Raw genomic sequence first — 18,301 nt, 5'->3', positions numbered from 1 at the left:
GGAGGCTTTCTCAAACACTTTCTACCTTATGCATTGAAGCAGGGCCTCTCATTTCGGCTAGCCTTGCTGGTCAGGTTGCTTCAGGGATCCTTCTGCATTTTTAACTTCTGAGCCATCTCTTTAGCCCTCCTTCTGCCTTCTGCTGCTGGAATTACAAGCAGGCTGCCATGCACCCCTGGCATTTATGTGGGAGCAGGGGATCTGAACTCAGGTCCTCACACGTGCACAGCAAACACTTTACTCAGTGAACCCAACCCCCAAGGCCTAGTGTTTTTACCAGGTCAGATTACGCTTTGTGAAGGCCCGAGTTAATAACAGCACACGCACAGCAGCCTCAGTAACTGAGAGGTCACTGTGTTCCAGGACCTGCGGGAGACACTTGCTTCATCTGAGAGCATTTTGTTTCTGTGATAACCCTTCAGTTAGGCTTGCGTTATATCGATCACTTCGAAGAAAGGCCTTGGAGATGAGTGACAGAAGAAAGATGAAAATCCTGTCTGACCATGGACCCCAGGCCCTCCACAGTCTTGACTAACATTCCTTGTTGTTAGCCTGAGAAGCAACCCAGGCCTTCCACTTCAGAGACCTTGTTTCCCACCCTCCATGCTGGTCCCCAAGAGAGCATGAGGTGGGAGGACAGTAAAGGGAACAAAATCTCCTTGCTGGAACCACACCCAGACCATAAAAGGTGATCCAGCATAAGAAAGGGCTCCCGTGGTTTCTCTGAAAGGGCGTCAGGACCCCCAAAGGATGCCCATCACCCCCAAGAAAGACACAGGAGTATTTCCTGGGCCTGGTGCACTGTGGCTGGGTGCGCAGGAGCACGCCACAAGCTCTTGACAGGGATAGGGGGTCCTTGCAGCTCCTTTTTCATTATGGCACCACTCGGTCCAGCCACGCATACCCACACCTGGGAGACCGTTTCCTCCCTTCTTCCTCTCCTCTGTCTCCTGGCTGTGATAAACAAAAATTGTAATTCCTTCCCTCCATCCCCATCTTCCTTGTGCCTCCTTTTCAGTTTATTATTTTAGCTTTTGATAGAGGGCATTATACTGTAACCCAGGCTGGCCTGTCACTCACTGGGACTCATGGCCATTCCCATGCCTCAGCTTCCGTGTGCTCAGATAACAGATGTGAGCCACTACCCTCGGCCTTGCCTCTTCTTAGATGCCTTCTGCTGGGTTCTCCACAAAGGGCTGACTGTCAGGAGAGCTGACTTGAAGACATACCACCCTGCTGGGCAGCCTCATTTCCTTCCCAAAGCCTCAGTTTCTCCTTGTAGAACAGAATGAAGAAAATCTGCTGAGCTGTGAAGCTCCAATAAAATGATGGCTTGGAGATGCTTTGTAAGCTGTTGAGATCCAAGTGAGATATAGGATATTGTTCTTCCCTTCTGTGGCCTACAGAGAAGAGCAAGAGACAGTGAAAATCTTAACACTTGGCTTCCTCTGAGCAGCAAGGCCACAGTAGGATGCCAGGCCACAGCAGGATGCCCCAGAGCAGTGTCTGGCTCCTGTGTCTTTGCCCCAGGTTGGGGGTGGGGAGGACCTGGAAATAAAACCACAAAGCCTGTGGCAGAGCTGGGGTGAGCCAGAGAACCTTGTGCCTTGATGCCAGTTGGCAACAGCCTTTGCCTGGGGCCCAGCTGGCCCATCAAAGTGGCCGGGGTGCCAGCTGGCCTCAGCACTGATCTGGTGCCAGATGGCAGCCCCTCTAAGAGCCAATTGGCTAGGCAGCAGGCAGAGCCTTACACTTCTGCTTATTTCAAGAGTGTATGGTGGCATTCAAGGCTTGGCTGGTCCCACACCCCTACACAAGGGGTGTGAAATCCATCTTGAATCCCTGCGTACTATCATTCCAGGGCAAAGGGACCATAGGGGATGTAGGGTGGTGGTGTAGGCTTTCTTCAAGGCATTTCTTCAAAGTCCTGGGGTGAGCTCCAACTTCCCTTTCCTTAACTCTCTCTGGAATGACTTTAAGACCTTGTCTTGGTCTCATTATTGAGCCCCTTCTTTTCCTGTGTACCTAGAGGGTGAAAAGAAGCCAGAGCTCTGGCTGTACCCAGCCAGCTCAGCTCTGGTCCCAGCTCACTCTACCTGCACACTCCCAGATCTCCTTAGAAGGTGTACCCTGTGTGCAGTGAGCACGAGCCAGTGGACTTGGCCCTGTGGCCCTGTGAAGGCCGTGAAGCCAGCCAGCCCCTGGCAAGAACGGTGCCCCCTTGCCTGCCACTCACCCATGCTGGTGCAGTGTGGCAGAGAGTAACAGCCCGCTGCCCGTGCGGCTCTTCTCCATCTCCCTGGCTAACATATTATCCCTTTGTCTCTGCGTGCATGGTGTTTTCTTTGCTCTAAGTTCATTCCACTAGCTTCTCTCCCTTCACCTGGCAACAGCTATGTTGAGAAACTGTGATCCCTCTTTCTTACCTCTGTGCCCTGCCCACAACCACTACAGCTCCTAGCATCAGGCCTCTGCTTTCCTCACCTTGGGTCTTTATTTATCTTTGTCCTTTCTCATGGAATCTTTCCTGAGTTTCCTCTGCTCTCTGGTCAGCTACTTGAACCTGCTGCACCCCTCCTGTCCATCCATTCCTTCTTCACTGGCCCCTCCCTGAAGCTCTTCCCTTCATCTGCCTTGGCCCATCTCCTCTCCTTCTGCCCACTGTACCTCTGCCTGATGTGGGTGGGCCCAGGCTTCTTCCTCCTTCCTTTCTCCTCCTCCTCATCTTTCAAACTGCTGGAGCTTCAGAAACTGCATGAGTTGTCTGAAGTGTCCACCCTGCACACTGGCTATGCACCAGTCCTTCACAGCATAATTTTCAGTCACTACAAAAGCCAAGGCCATTCAAGTCATTTTAAAGAAGAGGAAGGCTCAGAGAAGCTAGACAACTGGCATCCAAGTCCACGTGATCGACTCATATCGGTTGGTCCAGCCTGACCAGGCTCGCTGGGAGCCTAGCCTCTTTCTTCTGCTCCATATTATCCTGTGTATTTCCCTCTTTCCAAAATCTCTGGCAGATGTCTAAGAAAAGCGCTTTGCGTATTTCAACACAATGAAATGAGAAAACAGTTACTTGAACACTATTTCAACATGCTTAATACTACCTTTGTTAATGGCCATAAACGGCTTCGCCTCCGTGCCTGCAGCAGCTCTTGGCACACAATGGTCAACCCATTTCAGTCATTGTTGGGCCAAAAAACACCTGATAATCTGTTATTCTGTATACCAGCCACTGAGTGGAACTCTGTGGTACTGACAAATTATCTTCTCACTGGGGAAGGGCAATTGGGCTGATAAGGACAGACCCCCCCCAAAAAAAAATGGGCAAAGGGTAGGTTCATCTGAGCTGGAAGAAGGCAGCAGAGAGGGGAAAGATAGTAGACAGAGTTGCAGTTTTTCAGGACCGATGGGTCGGGGAGTTTCGAGGAATCAGAGGTAGTAGGCAAAGATCTGAGAAGCCATCCTTCGAGGATATTATTAAAGGGTCTTGCCCATGGTAGTGAGACTAGGTGTTTACGTTTCCAGGTTGTTCCCAATTCTTAGCCATTTTGATTTCTTTCATTTCATTGTGCCATTGATTCTGTCAAGATTTGGCCAACACCATGCTTTCTCTGCCCCTACTGTCCTTGGTGCCACAGATCTGCACTCTCCTTCACGCCCCGCCCACTTTGTATTTTAAATGATATCGGGTGGTGCCTTCATTAGACTCCCCTGGCACAGTCAGAGCACACCTTGTGTGCTGTCTTCCATGGATAGATGTTCCATAGCCTGGCGACTCGATTTCTCTTTTATTTCTAATACTCTTCTTGGAGATGGTCACTGCTAAAGATTTTCTTTATTTCAGTGGCTTGTTAGCTAACATCAGCTGGGGATTCTCCAGCGACTCCTGTGTTCTCTCTATGGTCAGAGATCATAGCATCCTTGCTCACTGTTGTTTAATGCCCTAGCACACCACTGGACACCTGTTTGTGCTGAATCCCTCAGGCTACCCATCCCCAAGCCTCCTTCCTGCCTACCCAACAGTTTTCCCCAGGAGCAGTGGCTAACCCGAGAGCTGGTGTCTTCTGAAACTTTGTAAGAATGTCTATAAAAATGCTTCATAGCGGACTTCTGGTTCTGTCTAGAATACTTGTACATCTTCATCTAGAAATGTATTCCTCCATTATCATCCTTTACTGAATGTCTCTAAGAAGTTCTGTACTTATGGTGGAGAACCCTAATTCCAGGCATTAAAATGATGGGGTTCCTAATGCGGAACCTGGTGAGATTTATAAAACCACTCATGTACACTGATGGGCACCTTGCATAATTGGGTTTCCCAGGCCTGGCCCTTTCTATTCTGGATAACTAGAATCTCCTCTTTAGGAGACCAGGATCGCATCTGTAGCTGCGGATGACTGTTAAGTGCAGACATGGGAGTTCTCAGGAGGCAGGAGTAGCTCCTGTCATGGAGGCATGTACCTAGAGCCCTAGGAAATGGAAGGGAGGAAATGGACCATGCGTGCATCTTGGTGACAGTTTATCTCCATGACCTTCCCTCCCCACAGAGGTGGATGAGTGCTCCTGGCCAGACCATGGTGGGTGTGAGCAACGCTGTATAAACACACTTGGCAGCTACACATGCGCCTGTGACCCTGGCTACGAGCTGGCTTCCGACAAGAAGACATGTGAAGGTTGGTGGCAGGGAAAGGGAGACAAGTTTTAGGAGAAGTGGGGACAAAGAGTGGTAGGTGGCTGACTGTGGAATGACAATGTACAGAAGAGCCGCCTACTTTTCCGAGGCAGAAACAAGTGGGGACAGTCACAAACATAACAGATTCTAGCCACCCTTGACGCCATGACGCCAGGAGACAGAGGCTGCAGTTTGTGGCCTACTGTGAGTGTGTGAAATTCGTATGGTTGTCATGGCAAAAACACAAGGAATTATGGGCACCCTGGCGTGACTCAGCTGATAGCCTCTTTCCCACATGGCGTGGGTTCAGCTCGCCTATCAGACAAGCCAGGCACAGTGAGTAGCTTGATGCACACATCTCTAACTCTCCTTGGGTCTAAGACCTGTGGGGCCCCAGCTGTGCTAGTGTGTGACAGGTCAAAGGTGCTATCATCACTTTAAAAGAAGTAGACATGTCCCCAACTTGTTTCTCCAAAGCCTCAGTGGAAACCACCCATGTCTAACTTGTTCACAATTACTGAAGGACAGGTCTTCCTGGTGCTTGGGGGGAAATTGTAGTCACTTGGAACCAAAGACAGATGGATCTAAAGTCTGTTTCCCTCCATGCAGTGGCCTGTGGCGGATTCATTACCAAGCTGAACGGCAGCATCACCAGCCCCGGCTGGCCGAAGGAGTACCCCACCAACAAGAATTGTGTCTGGCAGGTGCTGGCCCCCGAGAACTACCGCATCTCCCTGCAGTTCGAGGCATTTGAGCTGGAAGGCAATGACGTAAGTCTCTGCCCTATAACGGATTAGCTGATGGGGTACTGGCTGCATTGAGAAATGACTCTGAGCTAGGTGAGTCTCTAGGTAGCCTTGGTGGAACTACCTTGGGTGAAGACCTGGGGTGCTGACTAGGCAGAATTGGGGGTTGTGGAAAAGGGGACATGCTTCATCGAGTCACTTTAGCTGCATGTCCTCCTCACTGTGTCCAAGGAGGATGGGGTCAAGAGTGAAGGGCATAGGGGTTGTGTGTAGATCAGTCAGGGCAGGTGTAAACTCCAGGTATGGATCTGGGGTGGCCAGCTGAGGGATAACAGCAAATAAGGACACTAGAAACAGCCCCTTCCTTTCTCTTGGAAGTGGCTATGGATAATCAAGTCAGAAGAGAGCTATGAAGTAGCCCACAGCCAGAATGATGACAGGAATATCCCATGTCTACACCTGGGTTTAGTAGGGATCCTCCATTTTGCTGCCAGGCAATGGTATCTCACAGAGCCTCTGCTGGAAAGCCAAAGTCCCTCTCACCCTCTAGCGCTCACCAGCATAGTTACAGGCCATAGGACTCAGCTCCAAGACTGGCTGAGCCCGTTTGGCCACAGGGAAGGGTGTAGTTCAAGGATAAGGACTCTGGTGAGAACCCAAGAGTGTCAGCAGGAGGACTTAGGAAGGAAGGAGAGGCCCGTACTGTATGGGCTGTGGCTGTTGGCTTACACTCTTAACAGCTCTGGATGGAGTCTTAGTCTTAGTCCCATGAGATAGATACAAGGGTGAAGCTGAAAAGAATTTTAGGACACCACAGCTATGGTGGCAGGAGGGTACAGAGGGAGGGGTGACACCAGTGCCCCAAGACACTGCCCTGGTCCATGTTCCCTCACAGGTCTGTAAGTATGACTTCGTAGAGGTGCGCAGCGGCCTGTCCCCTGACGCCAAGCTTCATGGGAAGTTCTGTGGCTCCGAGACCCCTGAGGTCATCACATCGCAGAGCAACAACATGCGTGTGGAGTTCAAGTCTGACAACACGGTCTCCAAGCGAGGCTTCAGGGCCCACTTCTTCTCAGGCAGGTGGGGCGGGCCTGCAGAGGCCCGAAGGCTCCTGGACCCCGGGTTCCTGCATCCTCTCTATGCCTTCTCCAACTTCCTCTTCCTCTTCCACCCTGACAGTGGTTTTTATACTGGTGACCCAGTTTATCGGCTGGGTCGATTGTCACCCAATTGTCGACCCAAATTGTCACCGAGCGTGGCTTAAAACAAAGAATTTTACTCTCTTGCATTCTATGAGCCAGAAATTAGAATTCAAGGACACCACAAAGCATGCTGGTCCTATTGGTCACATGCCACCAGTATATGGACAGTTCAAGAGGGTGTTTGGATCTCTATGTTAGTGCTCAGCACTGAAGTGGGCCTATGGTTTGTTGGTTTTACAGGCACTCAGAGTTCTGTCTCTGACTTTTGGGCCACACGGTCTCTCACTGGGCAAGTTCTGGTTTGTGTTATGGGCACAACACAGAACTGGGCTCAGAGGTTGCCTGGATGGCATCCAGCAGTGCAGAAGCTTCACCCTGACTGGGGAGGCCAGAAAGAAAACATCCTGCCAGGTCCCAGCTTAGGTCAGGCTTGCCACAGGCTGGTAGTTGGAGGAAAAGGGCCCTGAGGCAGCGGGGAAAGGCTCTCTGCCTGACTGACACATGAGATCTGGGCCAGATCTGAAGGGCTGAGGTGAGATAATATGACTAGGAAGAAAGCGATCAAAGTCTGCAGAATAGGGGATGTCATGAGCTTGGATTCCGGGGTCGGGGGCGGGGGAGGGCTCAGTGTTCACAAAGACTAAGACCAGAGTGGCAGGAACCATGCCCATCTGGGGAGGCCACAGGAGGGCAAGGTCAAGCAGGCTTGGCCGTAATGAGCCACGAATGGCTGAAGTGCGGGACCCAGTGAGACAGAGGTAACGTCTGTGTAGGTTCTGACCAGGGGAACTACGAATGCCATGTGATCAAACCAGGGCAAGCAGAATGGAGCTTAGGGGGTTAAGAATCTCCTCAGAGGAGGGTTTGCAAGGCCCTAATGAGGGGGTACAGTTTCATGCTTACACATAGAACCCAGGGACAGAAACGCTAGATCTGAGGGAGTGTCAGACTCGTGTCAACAGGAGGACTTGGGAAGGGAGGAGGGAGAGGAGAGGCCTGACTGGGCTGCGACAGTCAGTTTGCACCTGAGAGTTCTGCTCAGGGTCTTGGGTGTCCCCATGAAATACAAGAATGAAGCTACAATGGGAACTGTTCTGGGGCACCACAGCCATAGTGGCAATGGAGTAGTGAGGGAAGGGTGACCCCAATAATCACTGAGGCACAGTTATAAAAGCGTGGTAAAAGCAGGGGTAGGGTGGAGTGAACCCCACCTACTGCAGAAGGAAGGTGGCCACGAAAATGTCCACACCAGCTAGAGCCTCAGGAACCACAGGATTAGAGCCAACACCGGAGGTCATGCAGCAGCCGACCCTCCCCCAAGGGCTCCCCGATTCCCGTTCGTTTTCCCCTCCAGCGTCCCCAGGAGCCCTGAGACAATTGCAGTCCATCTCTGCTGAAGTGACGTGGTCAGCACCCACCATGTGGCTACTGGCCTACACGCTTCCCTCTCCACACACCGGGGACAGCGTGTGTCCAGACCTCCAGGTCGTAACATACCTCTGGCCGAATGACTGGGGATCTGAGCTGCCTCAGCCTGTCCCTGTGCATGGAAATGGGGGTACCTATGTGCTCCTCTAAGCTTGAGTGGGAATTAACTTAGATATCAGTATCACATCAGAGGCACCAGGGACCCATTCTGAGGTAAATACCAGCCTATGTTGGTCATTTTCAATATTGCTGCTGTTGCTGCTCATGTGAGCCTGTCCTTCAGGGAGCAACTTGGTTTGGGTGGCAAGCAGGACAAGAACATATGTTCCGTACATAAAAGTGCTTTAGGAACACAGAGAACCCCAAAGAGACCAATGAGTGCCCCACAAATCCCAGCAAAGATGCTCCCTCTGTGACTTGCCACCCCTTTAAGGGAACATGATCTGGGAGGCTCCTCGGAGGAAGCCAACTTTGAGCAGGTTCTGAGCCACAAGGGACAGGGGCAAGCTGGCAGCTCTTCTCAGGAGAGTCTGTTGCTCTCAGCAGACAAGGACGAGTGTGCCAAAGACAATGGCGGCTGCCAGCAGGAGTGTGTCAACACATTCGGGAGCTACCTGTGCAGGTGCAGGAACGGGTACCGGCTGCATGAGAACGGACACGACTGCAAAGAAGGTAGCGCTGTGGGGCTGCGGTGGGGGGCACCGTCTGGGCTGTACCTGCTTCTCTAGGTGTGTGAGTGGGCGAGGGAGAGATGGGTGGGAGGCAGCATGGGGAGCCGCCATCTGCAGAACGCCATGAGATCTCTGTCTCAATCTTCACTCTGGTGGCCCTCTCAGGGGACAGCCCGTCTCTTCAGGAGGCCCCAGCATCAATATGCCTAGATCCAAATGGTGGCTCCACCATTCCCTAGCTGTGCAAGCTAGGGAATACTTAAACACTCCGAGCTTCAGTTTCCTCTTCTGTGACAAGCCAGGTGAACATGCCCCTTTCCTAAGGGTTCTCAAAGGGTTAAAGCCCATCTCGGAAGCGTCTGGCACATGCTAGGTATCAGTACAGGTCAGGCCTATGAGTTTGTCAAAACAGTGACGTAGCGCTGAAAGTGACATAAGAGGAATTTTGTTTGTTCCCTTCTCCATGCTCTGCTGAGGGGCCTTCAGAGCCAGGTGGCTTTGCCTGTGCAGCTGTTGTGGAGGAAGCCTGCCCTTGGCCAGTGAAGGGAGTTTGTGTGTCTGTGATAAGCATAGCTTCAGGTCTTGCCTGGTCCCGGGTCCAGTGAAAGAGTTAGAGGATGGGGGAAGGGGTGAAGACTACACGCCTCCTTCGGCTTTCTTATTTGGAGATGGGAGAGACTAAGTGAGAGGACATGCATGCAAACCACTTACCACAGAGGGAGACAAACTCGAAATGCCAGTCACCAAGGAAGCCGTGGTGCCACTCCTGGCTAAAAATACGTGACCTGGCCAAAGCAGGTATCCCACGGACATGAGACTGATGGAGGGAAGGCATGGTGACCTCACAGGGATCTGTTAACATTCACCATGGTGCCACCCTCCAGGCCTTTTACATGTGACATGAACCCACATGCATGAGCCTGGCACCCCTTTTACATGTGAGGACATGAGAAGTCTGAATGCCATAAGTTGTGGAACCAAACTCTCACTGAACTCCAGCTGACCCCAGGGCTTGTGCTCTAACAGGTACTAACTCTACCATGCTTCCATTGCCGACCTGCGTGTGAATAGTCACAGTGACGGAACTGTCTCTCCTCCTGAGCCAGTTCAAACAAAGTCAACACAGGTCGCACCAGATCCAGGCTGGCTGACCTTGAGACTCCCCTGTGATGCCCTAGTTGAATGGGTTGACCCCTCTGTGTGTGTGTGTCCCCTTCTGACCTCCAGCTGGCTGTGTGTACAAGATCAGCAGTGCAGAGGGGACCCTGATGAGCCCCAACTGGCCTGACAAATACCCCAGCCGGAAGGAATGTACCTGGAACATTTCATCAACTGCGGGCCACAGGGTGAAAATTGTGAGTTGCCTCATTAGTTTGTTAAGCGCATAGACTTTGGCGTTAGGCAGACATGAGTCCCAGTCCCTGCTCCATGTCTAGGTCTCAGTTTGGCCGTTGGGAAATGGGGAGATTCTGTGACTCTTGCAGTGGGGGCTGCTGGGTAAAGGAAGGGAACGTGCTCAGAGCTCTGTAATAGCACTACTTCCAGCAGCGCTCGTGAGATGGAGGCCACCACACAGGTCTGCATTGCTGTGTCCAGAGCTGGTCTCTTACAGAAAGTTTTACCCTCTAAGAAGAAAAACAAACACAATAGCCTTAATTTACACAGAAGGTTGAGAGGTAAGGCCACAATTCCTCAGTTTCCCCATTCCCACTCCAGAAATTTGTGAATCTCTTCAGAAGTTTCCCACACATGAGAAAACATGTACTTTTTTTTTCTTACTCAAATCATTCACATAGAATACAATTATTCATACTCCTCTGTGATCTACAGCGTTTTCATTTAACAATAGGACCAGGATACTAACATGTCCTTCAGTTAAAAAAAAAAAGCAACAGTTGCCTTGCAAATAATTTAAAGTCTCATCTGTATATCTGATATGTGGTCTTACACAGCACATTTCATTATTTACAACAAACAAACAAACAAACAAACAAAACTGAGTCTGTTCTCTGACCCCCATGTCTTAGCTCCCTGCCCCTGACTTGTAGTATATGGAGTTTGAAGCAACTGGCAGTCAGAGAATCTGATACACACATACACACACACACTCACAAACACACACACAGGAACACAGATGCACAGTCACACACACCCTCATACTGTTGAAATGATCAAAATGGACGTTATGAAAGACAGATTAAAAATGCAGGGAGGAAGGAAGAGAACAGAGAGAGACCCAGGGTGATTTGTAGATGATAGTGCCAGGGTGTTTCCTGCTGTACAAGGATAGATTAATGGGCTCCCAAGGCATCATGGGTACAGAAGGGACCCAAGAACACAGGGGCTTGTTCCTTGGGCACCTCCTATGCGTAACATGTGATGCTTACGCAGAAACTGCTTTCTTCTGCCCTGAGTCCCTCAGAGAAGTGTGGAATATGGATGAGGGTGAGTTCCTGTAAAAGGCCAGCTCTGCCCTAGACTGCCATCTGCCAGAAAGATGCCAGAAAGATGCACTGATGACCATGAAGAACCGTGTTCTCTGGGGGTGGGACTTCCAACCTGCAGAGTGGGAAGCCTCTCTCTCAGGTGTCTGCACACAAGTGTTAGTCTGAAAAGACATTTCCTTGGAAAATGGTTGGTGGGTATGTTGACTGAACTCTGCCTTTTGTTACTGCAGAGTGTGATACTCTCCCCCCCCCCCAAACACACAACTAGTGTCCCCCTTCCCAATCTGTCCTTTGGTCCAAGCCTTCACTTAACACTCTCTGTTCACAGTATCATCACAGGCAGGTCATCAGCCACTCAGTCATCTACTAAGCACTCAATAAACCGTATACGGCCTGGAACTGTCCAGCACCCCAGACCAACAACCAGGGATGTCCTTGATGGAGGAACAGGAAGAAAGAAAGCAGCAGGATCTGGTTGTAGTTAATAGCATGGCCTGGAGCAAGCTGGCTCTGGGTCATGTTCAGTTCTTACTTCAGATGAACAGATTTAAGCAAGCCAATTAGTGTCTTTATGACTCAGTTTCTCCTTCTGCTCACTTGGGATAATAGTAGATCTCCACAACTTGATTAGAATTTTTTAAAGATGTATTATTTATTATGTATACAGTGTTCTGTCTGCACGCAGACCTGCATGCCAGAAGAGGGCACCAAATTTCATTATAGATGGTTGTGAGCTACCATGTGGTTGTTGGAAATTGAACTCAGGAGCTCTGGAAGAGCAGCCAGTGCTCTTAACCTCTGAGCCATCTCTCTAGCCCCTAGAATTTTTAAATATTTTTCTTTGATGCTAATATCAAACTTTTTATTCATGATCAAATAATTAAAAAAGGAACAGATGCAGCAATTATCACATTTCCATCACTGCATCGATTTCATTCTTTTTACAATTTTTTATTTCAGTTTATTTACTTTACATTCCAAGGATGGCCCCTCCCTCCTCTCCTCCCTGTCCCCCTTTCCTCTCCTTCCCCTTTCCCTCTCCTTCCCCCCCCCCCCGGAAAAGGGGAGTCCTCCTTCCCCCTGTATCAACCCTCCCCAGCACATCAAGTCACATCAGGATTGAGTCAGGCAGGCGATAGAGTCCATGTTAGAACCCCCCCCCCCCACCAGGCACCCCATATGAAGACCAAGCCACCCATCAGCCACATATGTGCAGGGGCCTAGATAACTTCATTAGAATTTAAGTGAGAAAATTTCCATAATTTATCGGAATGGAAATACCCAGTAAGAGTCAGCCACCTTGAGAATGATGGCCGAACAGCATGGCCCTGCTCAGAGCCACTGGAATTTCAAGTACGGAGTAGTGGGCACAGGCTAACAGCGACATCTCTGAAGCTGCAGGGCCCGGGTTACAGACCAGCCCTGGCAGTGAGGACGCTGCTCGTGCCCTCTGATACCTTCTTGCAGAGATTGCACACGAGACAGGTTCTCAAGGATTGAGAGAGGGGCCTTTCGTAAAGCCTGTAACACAATTGCCCGTGTGGGTGAGCGTTCAGTCCTAACAGGCTCCCAGCATTGAGGGAAGGGTGGGAAGAAGTAGATTGGGCAGCTGGCAGCCTGGCCCTGGGACTGGACTTCTATCGTTGTGGCAATGGTGGGCACACCTGCAAAACTGGTGGACAGATACCTCCAGGTCCTGTGTGCCCCTCCCCTCCCCGGCCCTTCTCAATGCCAGATCCCAGCCTCACTTTCTGCTCTCCCACCCCTAGACGTTCAATGAGTTTGAGATTGAACAGCACCAGGAATGCGCCTATGACCACCTGGAACTGTATGACGGGACGGACGGTTTGGCCCCGATCCTCGGCCGCTTCTGTGGCAGCAAGAAGCCGGATCCTGTGGTGGCTACAGGCAGCAGCCTGTTCCTCAGGTTTTACTCAGATGCCTCGGTGCAGAGAAAAGGCTTCCAGGCTGTCCACAGCACAGGTGCGGGGCTTGCTGGCCTCAGGCTGAGCACCTCACAGGCACATAGCTGCTGAAAGACCACCTTCTGTGGTCTGCCAGGGCAGGGGGAGGGGAGCAGCGGCTCAAGCGTCCCTGTTAAATGAAGCACCGGAACCACCAGCAGCTGCCGCAGGCTGAAGGGCTGCTCTCTCTTGATGCTTTAATTGACGAAATTGGATGTGGGCAGTGCTTTGTCAGGGCTGTGTCCTCTCCCCCCCCCCACTTCGTCCTCTTTCCTTCCTCCGTGTCTCCCTTTTAAAACGTGCTTGTCATTTTGCTGGCCTGTGGAGTGCAAAGGTCTGAGAACTGAATGGTGGAGAGCAGCCATTGTACTCTCGAGGGGCCACTTCTGGAAAAATGTTGCCTTTCCTTGTCTTTTTTTTTTTTTTTTTTTTTTTTTCCTGGCACTCTAAATGTCAGTAGTTCTGCCGGGTCCTTTGGAAGAAAATCTACACTGTTAAATATAAGAAGGCCAATAAGGATGTGGACTCTGCTCTGCCATTTTGGTCTAAGCCCTGTGGGGGAACGGAAGCCCTTTGATCCTGGCATTTAACTGCAGCAGAACCAGAGGCTGCCCAAGAACCTGCTGGCCTTTGTCGGTCTCACTGAGCCAGAGGTCATGATCGGGGGACACTGCCATTCTTTTGAACAGCTCCTTTCCCACTGTGGCTCTTTAATGGTCCCCTTCCCCAGTCTCGCCCCACCTCCTTCAGTCAGAGCCAGAAAACAGGGTTCTGTGTAAACAGAATGGCAGTCCCCATGAACCAACACTTTAGCCTTCCCTGCTGAGCCAGGTGCCCCACACTTCATGAGACCCTCTCTAGCTGCTTAAGGCTCTAGGCTTCCTCCACAGGAGGCTAAGGCCACCCTGAGTGACTTTGCCTTCCTGTCCCTGTATACAAAGCAGAATATGGTTGATCTGGGTCGGGAAGATGGCTCAGTACTTAAGAGCCCTGTCTGCTCTTGCACAGGACCTGTGTTCGATTCCCAGCACCCACACAGGTAACCTACAACTGCCTGAACTCCAGTTTTGGGGATTCGATACTCTCTTCTGGCCTCCACAGACATTGTAAGCACACATATCACACAGACTAAACACCCACACACATAGAATAAAGTAAAATAGAATATAGGTGCCCTGGGTAGGTCAGGTACCCGTCAGGAGTTGCGGATTGCTTGGGAAGTATTTGCAAAATTTAATAGAGGGACTATTTATAGCAGGTCTTGTAGAGTATGGGGACAGCTTAAGGGACAGGACGGGGTTTGAGAACCACAGGGCTGCAGTCACCCCAGCCCAGAGGGCAAGCGGAAGAATAGGCAGGGGCTATTGGGTGCGGGTGCTTGACTTCCCTCCGACCTGTGAGTGTTGCCAATGGTTGAATCCAGTTACAGAGTGAGGTCACGGGCGGTGTGGCGGTGGCGCAGCAGCCGGGGAAGGGGGTATATACTGCCCTCTCTGTGCTCACTCTCCGGAGTCGAAAGGTCAGGCATGAAGAGACTGTAGCCGTAGTAAAGATGGGAATGATGACTGAGTTGGACAGGGCCAGGCCCACCCTGGGGAACAACCCTGCTGATGGGAAGCTAAGAGCTAAAATAGTCCGCGCAGTCCATAATAGGCGTAGCTCTGTGTTTCCCCAACTCCTCCACCCATTACCCACCTCCGCACCCTACCCCTACCTCCCCACCCCAACCGGCTCCCAAACCCACATTGTAGTCCCTTCCAGTAGAGAGGGAAGTTTCTGAGCTGCTGGGCTCAGCTGCAGTTCTGCTATGCTTTTGTTGCCCTCTGCTGGCAGAACCACAAATTACAGTCTAGCCTGGAGCTGGCGGGAGCCCTGCCTGCTTCTAGTACCTCCAAGGTACATCAGGCAATCTATTTTTTGGCTCCTTTTCTCCCTTGGTGGGGATAGAGAGCGGCAGCTGGTTTTTTTCAGCAGCGTTCTTGGGGATGTAAGGGCAAGTTTGGATACGTGGTGAGATTGCCTATCCCGTCCTGCAAGGCACCAGGATGGTAGAGAAGCTGATGGGAAGCAGGTGGGCTGATGTCTGCGCTCTGGGAGAGAGTGAGCCTTTGTTCTCTCTCTGCTGCAGAGTGCGGAGGCAGGCTGAAGGCTGAAGTACAGACCAAAGAGCTCTATTCTCATGCCCAGTTTGGGGACAACAACTACCCGAGCCAGGCCCGCTGCGACTGGGTGATAGTGGCCGAGGATGGCTATGGCGTGGAGCTGATATTCCGGACCTTTGAAGTCGAGGAGGAGGCCGACTGCGGCTATGACTACATGGAGGCCTATGATGGCTACGACAGCTCGGCACCCAGGCTTGGCCGCTTCTGTGGCTCAGGGGTGAGTCTGAGGGATGTCCCGGCTACCTCCTGACGCATGAGAAGTCGCACCTGAGCTGATGTGCTAGCTCATCCACCACTATGAGCCACAGCCAAGGAGCCCATTTGAGTGGGGCAGAGAGGAAAGGGGATTCCCCAGAGACGGGTTGGGAGGCAGCCAGGGGCCTTCCAGCCACACCAGGGACATTATCAACTGTGGAAAAGCACTTTATCCTTTTGCACTTTGCCCCTGTTTTTGAAGAAAGTCTTCCTACTAAATTTTATTTGGCCTTTGGGCTTTATTAATTCACTATGCTTGTGTATATATATGTGTGTTTGTGCGTGTGTGTGTGTGTGTGTGTGTGTGTGTGTGTGTATTCACTATATTTACAATTTTTTTTTTTCTGAGACAGGGTTTTTCTCTGTCACCCTGGCTGTCCTGGAACTCACTCTGTAGACCAGGCTAGCCTTGAACTCACAGAGATCCACCTGCCTCTGCCTCTCAAGTGCTGGGATTAAAAGCATGTGTCAAAGCCACCTGGCTTATTAACAATTCTGATCCTAAGCAAAACCGAGTGTCTTTGAAGATTACAGAGACTTCTTGGTATAAACACAATGCTTATATTCAAGGCCGTTACATTACTTTTTATTGCACACTTCTTGGGCTCACTGAGCCCTCAGCACCTGACTCAGGGTGGACATAGTCTGTGCTCGGTGAGTGTGTAGGAACTAGTGAACATGCAGTCCTGGCTACTCCCCAGCTGCACCGCACTACTCGCCATCTGCCCTAGGCTTCAGGCATTGTCTTTGCTGATCGCTCATGCTTCTTTCCTATTGCTTGCGCTTACGGAAATCATTTTGGAATCACCACTGCTTCTGTCACAAAACAGACATTCAGCTGGTATTCGTGTCATTGAATGGTTATCCTTCTGACTCTCCTCGCCCTCCCCCAAAGAAGGAACAATCAAATGAGACTTCCTGATGCACCGTCTTTGGTAACTTTTCTGAAGCCAAGGAGTCCATGGAGAGAAGCTCCTTAGAGCTCATAATTAGTGGGAGGCCCCATTTGGCATCCCCGGGATCTGGCAGGCAAGTGGCATTGGCTCCCACCTTGTGGACCACCTGGCAGAAGCCTGTAGACAAATGTAGCAGCTTCACCCGCTTGTTGGTCAGGACAGAACACAGACCTGAACAGTGGTCTTCATTCCAGGTTTCCTGGCAGACACATCTCGATGTTGAAAATCACAGAGCAGATCCATGGAACAAATTTCCCCATCAGAGAGCCTGGGAGTGTGGGTCTTGCTGACCTTTGTGAATTTGACTCTTAGGTTCCTTGTGTGTGAAGTGGAGCCGGTACCTGTGTTAGAGGAGATCTGGCTGTGGGCAGCAGTGTCTCACCTGTGCCCTGACATGTGCTAACTGCTGCATGTGCCACGTGCACAAAAGCAGGGCCCTGGGGAGTCTTCCTTTGAGAAAAAGCCCGTTTGAATGTCCACCAGAGCTTCTGGTGACCTCATGGCAGCCATGGCCATCCTTAGGCACCATCTTGGCATACCCCCCTCTAAATTCCAACCGTAACCAACTAACCTAAAATCCTGCTTTCCTTTTTTCTTTTTCCTCAGCCCCTAGAGGAAATCTACTCTGCAGGGGACTCGCTGATGATTCGGTTCCACGCGGATGACACCATCAGCAAGAAAGGCTTTCACGCGCAGTACACCAGTACCAAGTTCCAGGATGCCTTGCACATGAGGAAATAGCACCACGGTTCTGGAGAGGCAGAAACTAGGGATGTTTTAAACACTTGTGAATGAGCAGTGTACAGCATTTTACTCCACAACAAAAACTCAAACTACATCCTCAAAACTATGTATCTGGATGAAAGTACATCAGACCTTTGGCCATCAGGAGGAAAAAGGGTATTCTGTTGGTTCTGGCTGAGCAGCATCAGTTGCAGCTTCTAAAGGAGGTCAAGGTTTGAAGTTAGTGACCAAACAAGCTGAGCTCCTTCACGCTTGTTCTCCTGCCTTTGCTCCTATGGGACAAAAGGCTGCTTCTTTCTCAACCCTGGACTGGCTTCCATAGGTGACTGGGCTGCCTACTGCCAGCACTGGGCATTGAGGATAAAAGCCCGGCAGAGGCTAAGCTGTTCCTCACAGGTGTGGCTGACAGTCTTTACACAGCTCTGCCAGAGTCAAGCCAATCAGGAAACCTGAGAATATGGACACAAGAGTTAAGGAGGCACCCCAGTGCACAGAGAGGAGGGGTAAGCTAAGAGCCAGCATAACAGAGCTGGAAGACCTTGAGCTATCTTTGCCTCCTCCGGGGTGCTCCTCTCACGAAGAAGAATCCACGATCACTCTCAGCAGAATACTAGCTGGTGAACGCCCCCATGTGGCTGAGACCACACCCAGGTTTACCCATTATTCCTCCACTCAGAGGCTGAGGCTGTGCTGGGCTTCCCACTGGCTTCGGAGAACCCTCAGAACCCTGCAGAACCCTGAGAACCCTGCAGAGGCACTTGCTCCAGTGAACCTCAGCCCCGGGACAGCCAGTTCAAACAGCATCTTTTCGAGACTTGCCACATCATCTCAGGACCAATTCAGGTCTTGCTAGGAGAAAACTAGTATTTCCAAGTTACGTAGGAGCAAGTTGGGCCGTGGCACACTTCATGGAACCAGACAGGAGGAGTGCCTTGGCCAGGACCCAGCCACCAACCTGCACTCCAAATTCTCAACAGTCTGGCGCTTGTCCTAGAGAAGCGTAGGGGGTGATGTTTACACAATTTTAGCACCTCAAGGTATAATTGAAATAGCG

At 51.0% G+C, this 18,301-nt stretch overlaps 1 protein-coding gene across 1 annotated transcript in view; it reads left to right on the top strand.

The window, feature by feature from the left end:
* Positions 1–17,244, top strand: part of Tll2 (tolloid like 2) — a 108,003-nt gene extending 90,759 nt beyond the window's left edge. The window contains exons 14-21 of the mRNA XM_055591659.1: positions 4,548–4,673; positions 5,282–5,442; positions 6,314–6,494; positions 8,595–8,720; positions 9,947–10,074; positions 12,936–13,149; positions 15,259–15,509; positions 17,110–17,244. Of these exons, the coding sequence (XP_055447634.1) occupies positions 4,548–4,673; positions 5,282–5,442; positions 6,314–6,494; positions 8,595–8,720; positions 9,947–10,074; positions 12,936–13,149; positions 15,259–15,509; positions 17,110–17,244 (1,322 nt within the window). The remainder of the gene's footprint in view (positions 1–4,547; positions 4,674–5,281; positions 5,443–6,313; positions 6,495–8,594; positions 8,721–9,946; positions 10,075–12,935; positions 13,150–15,258; positions 15,510–17,109) is intronic.
* Positions 17,245–18,301: the final 1,057 nt, after the last annotated feature.

Source organism: Psammomys obesus, unplaced genomic scaffold (assembly GCF_907164565.1).
Source record: "Psammomys obesus unplaced genomic scaffold, mPsaObe1.curated_primary_1811, whole genome shotgun sequence".
NCBI classification, from domain to species: domain Eukaryota; kingdom Metazoa; phylum Chordata; class Mammalia; order Rodentia; family Muridae; genus Psammomys; species Psammomys obesus.
This window is presented reverse-complemented; position numbering and strand designations above follow the sequence as displayed.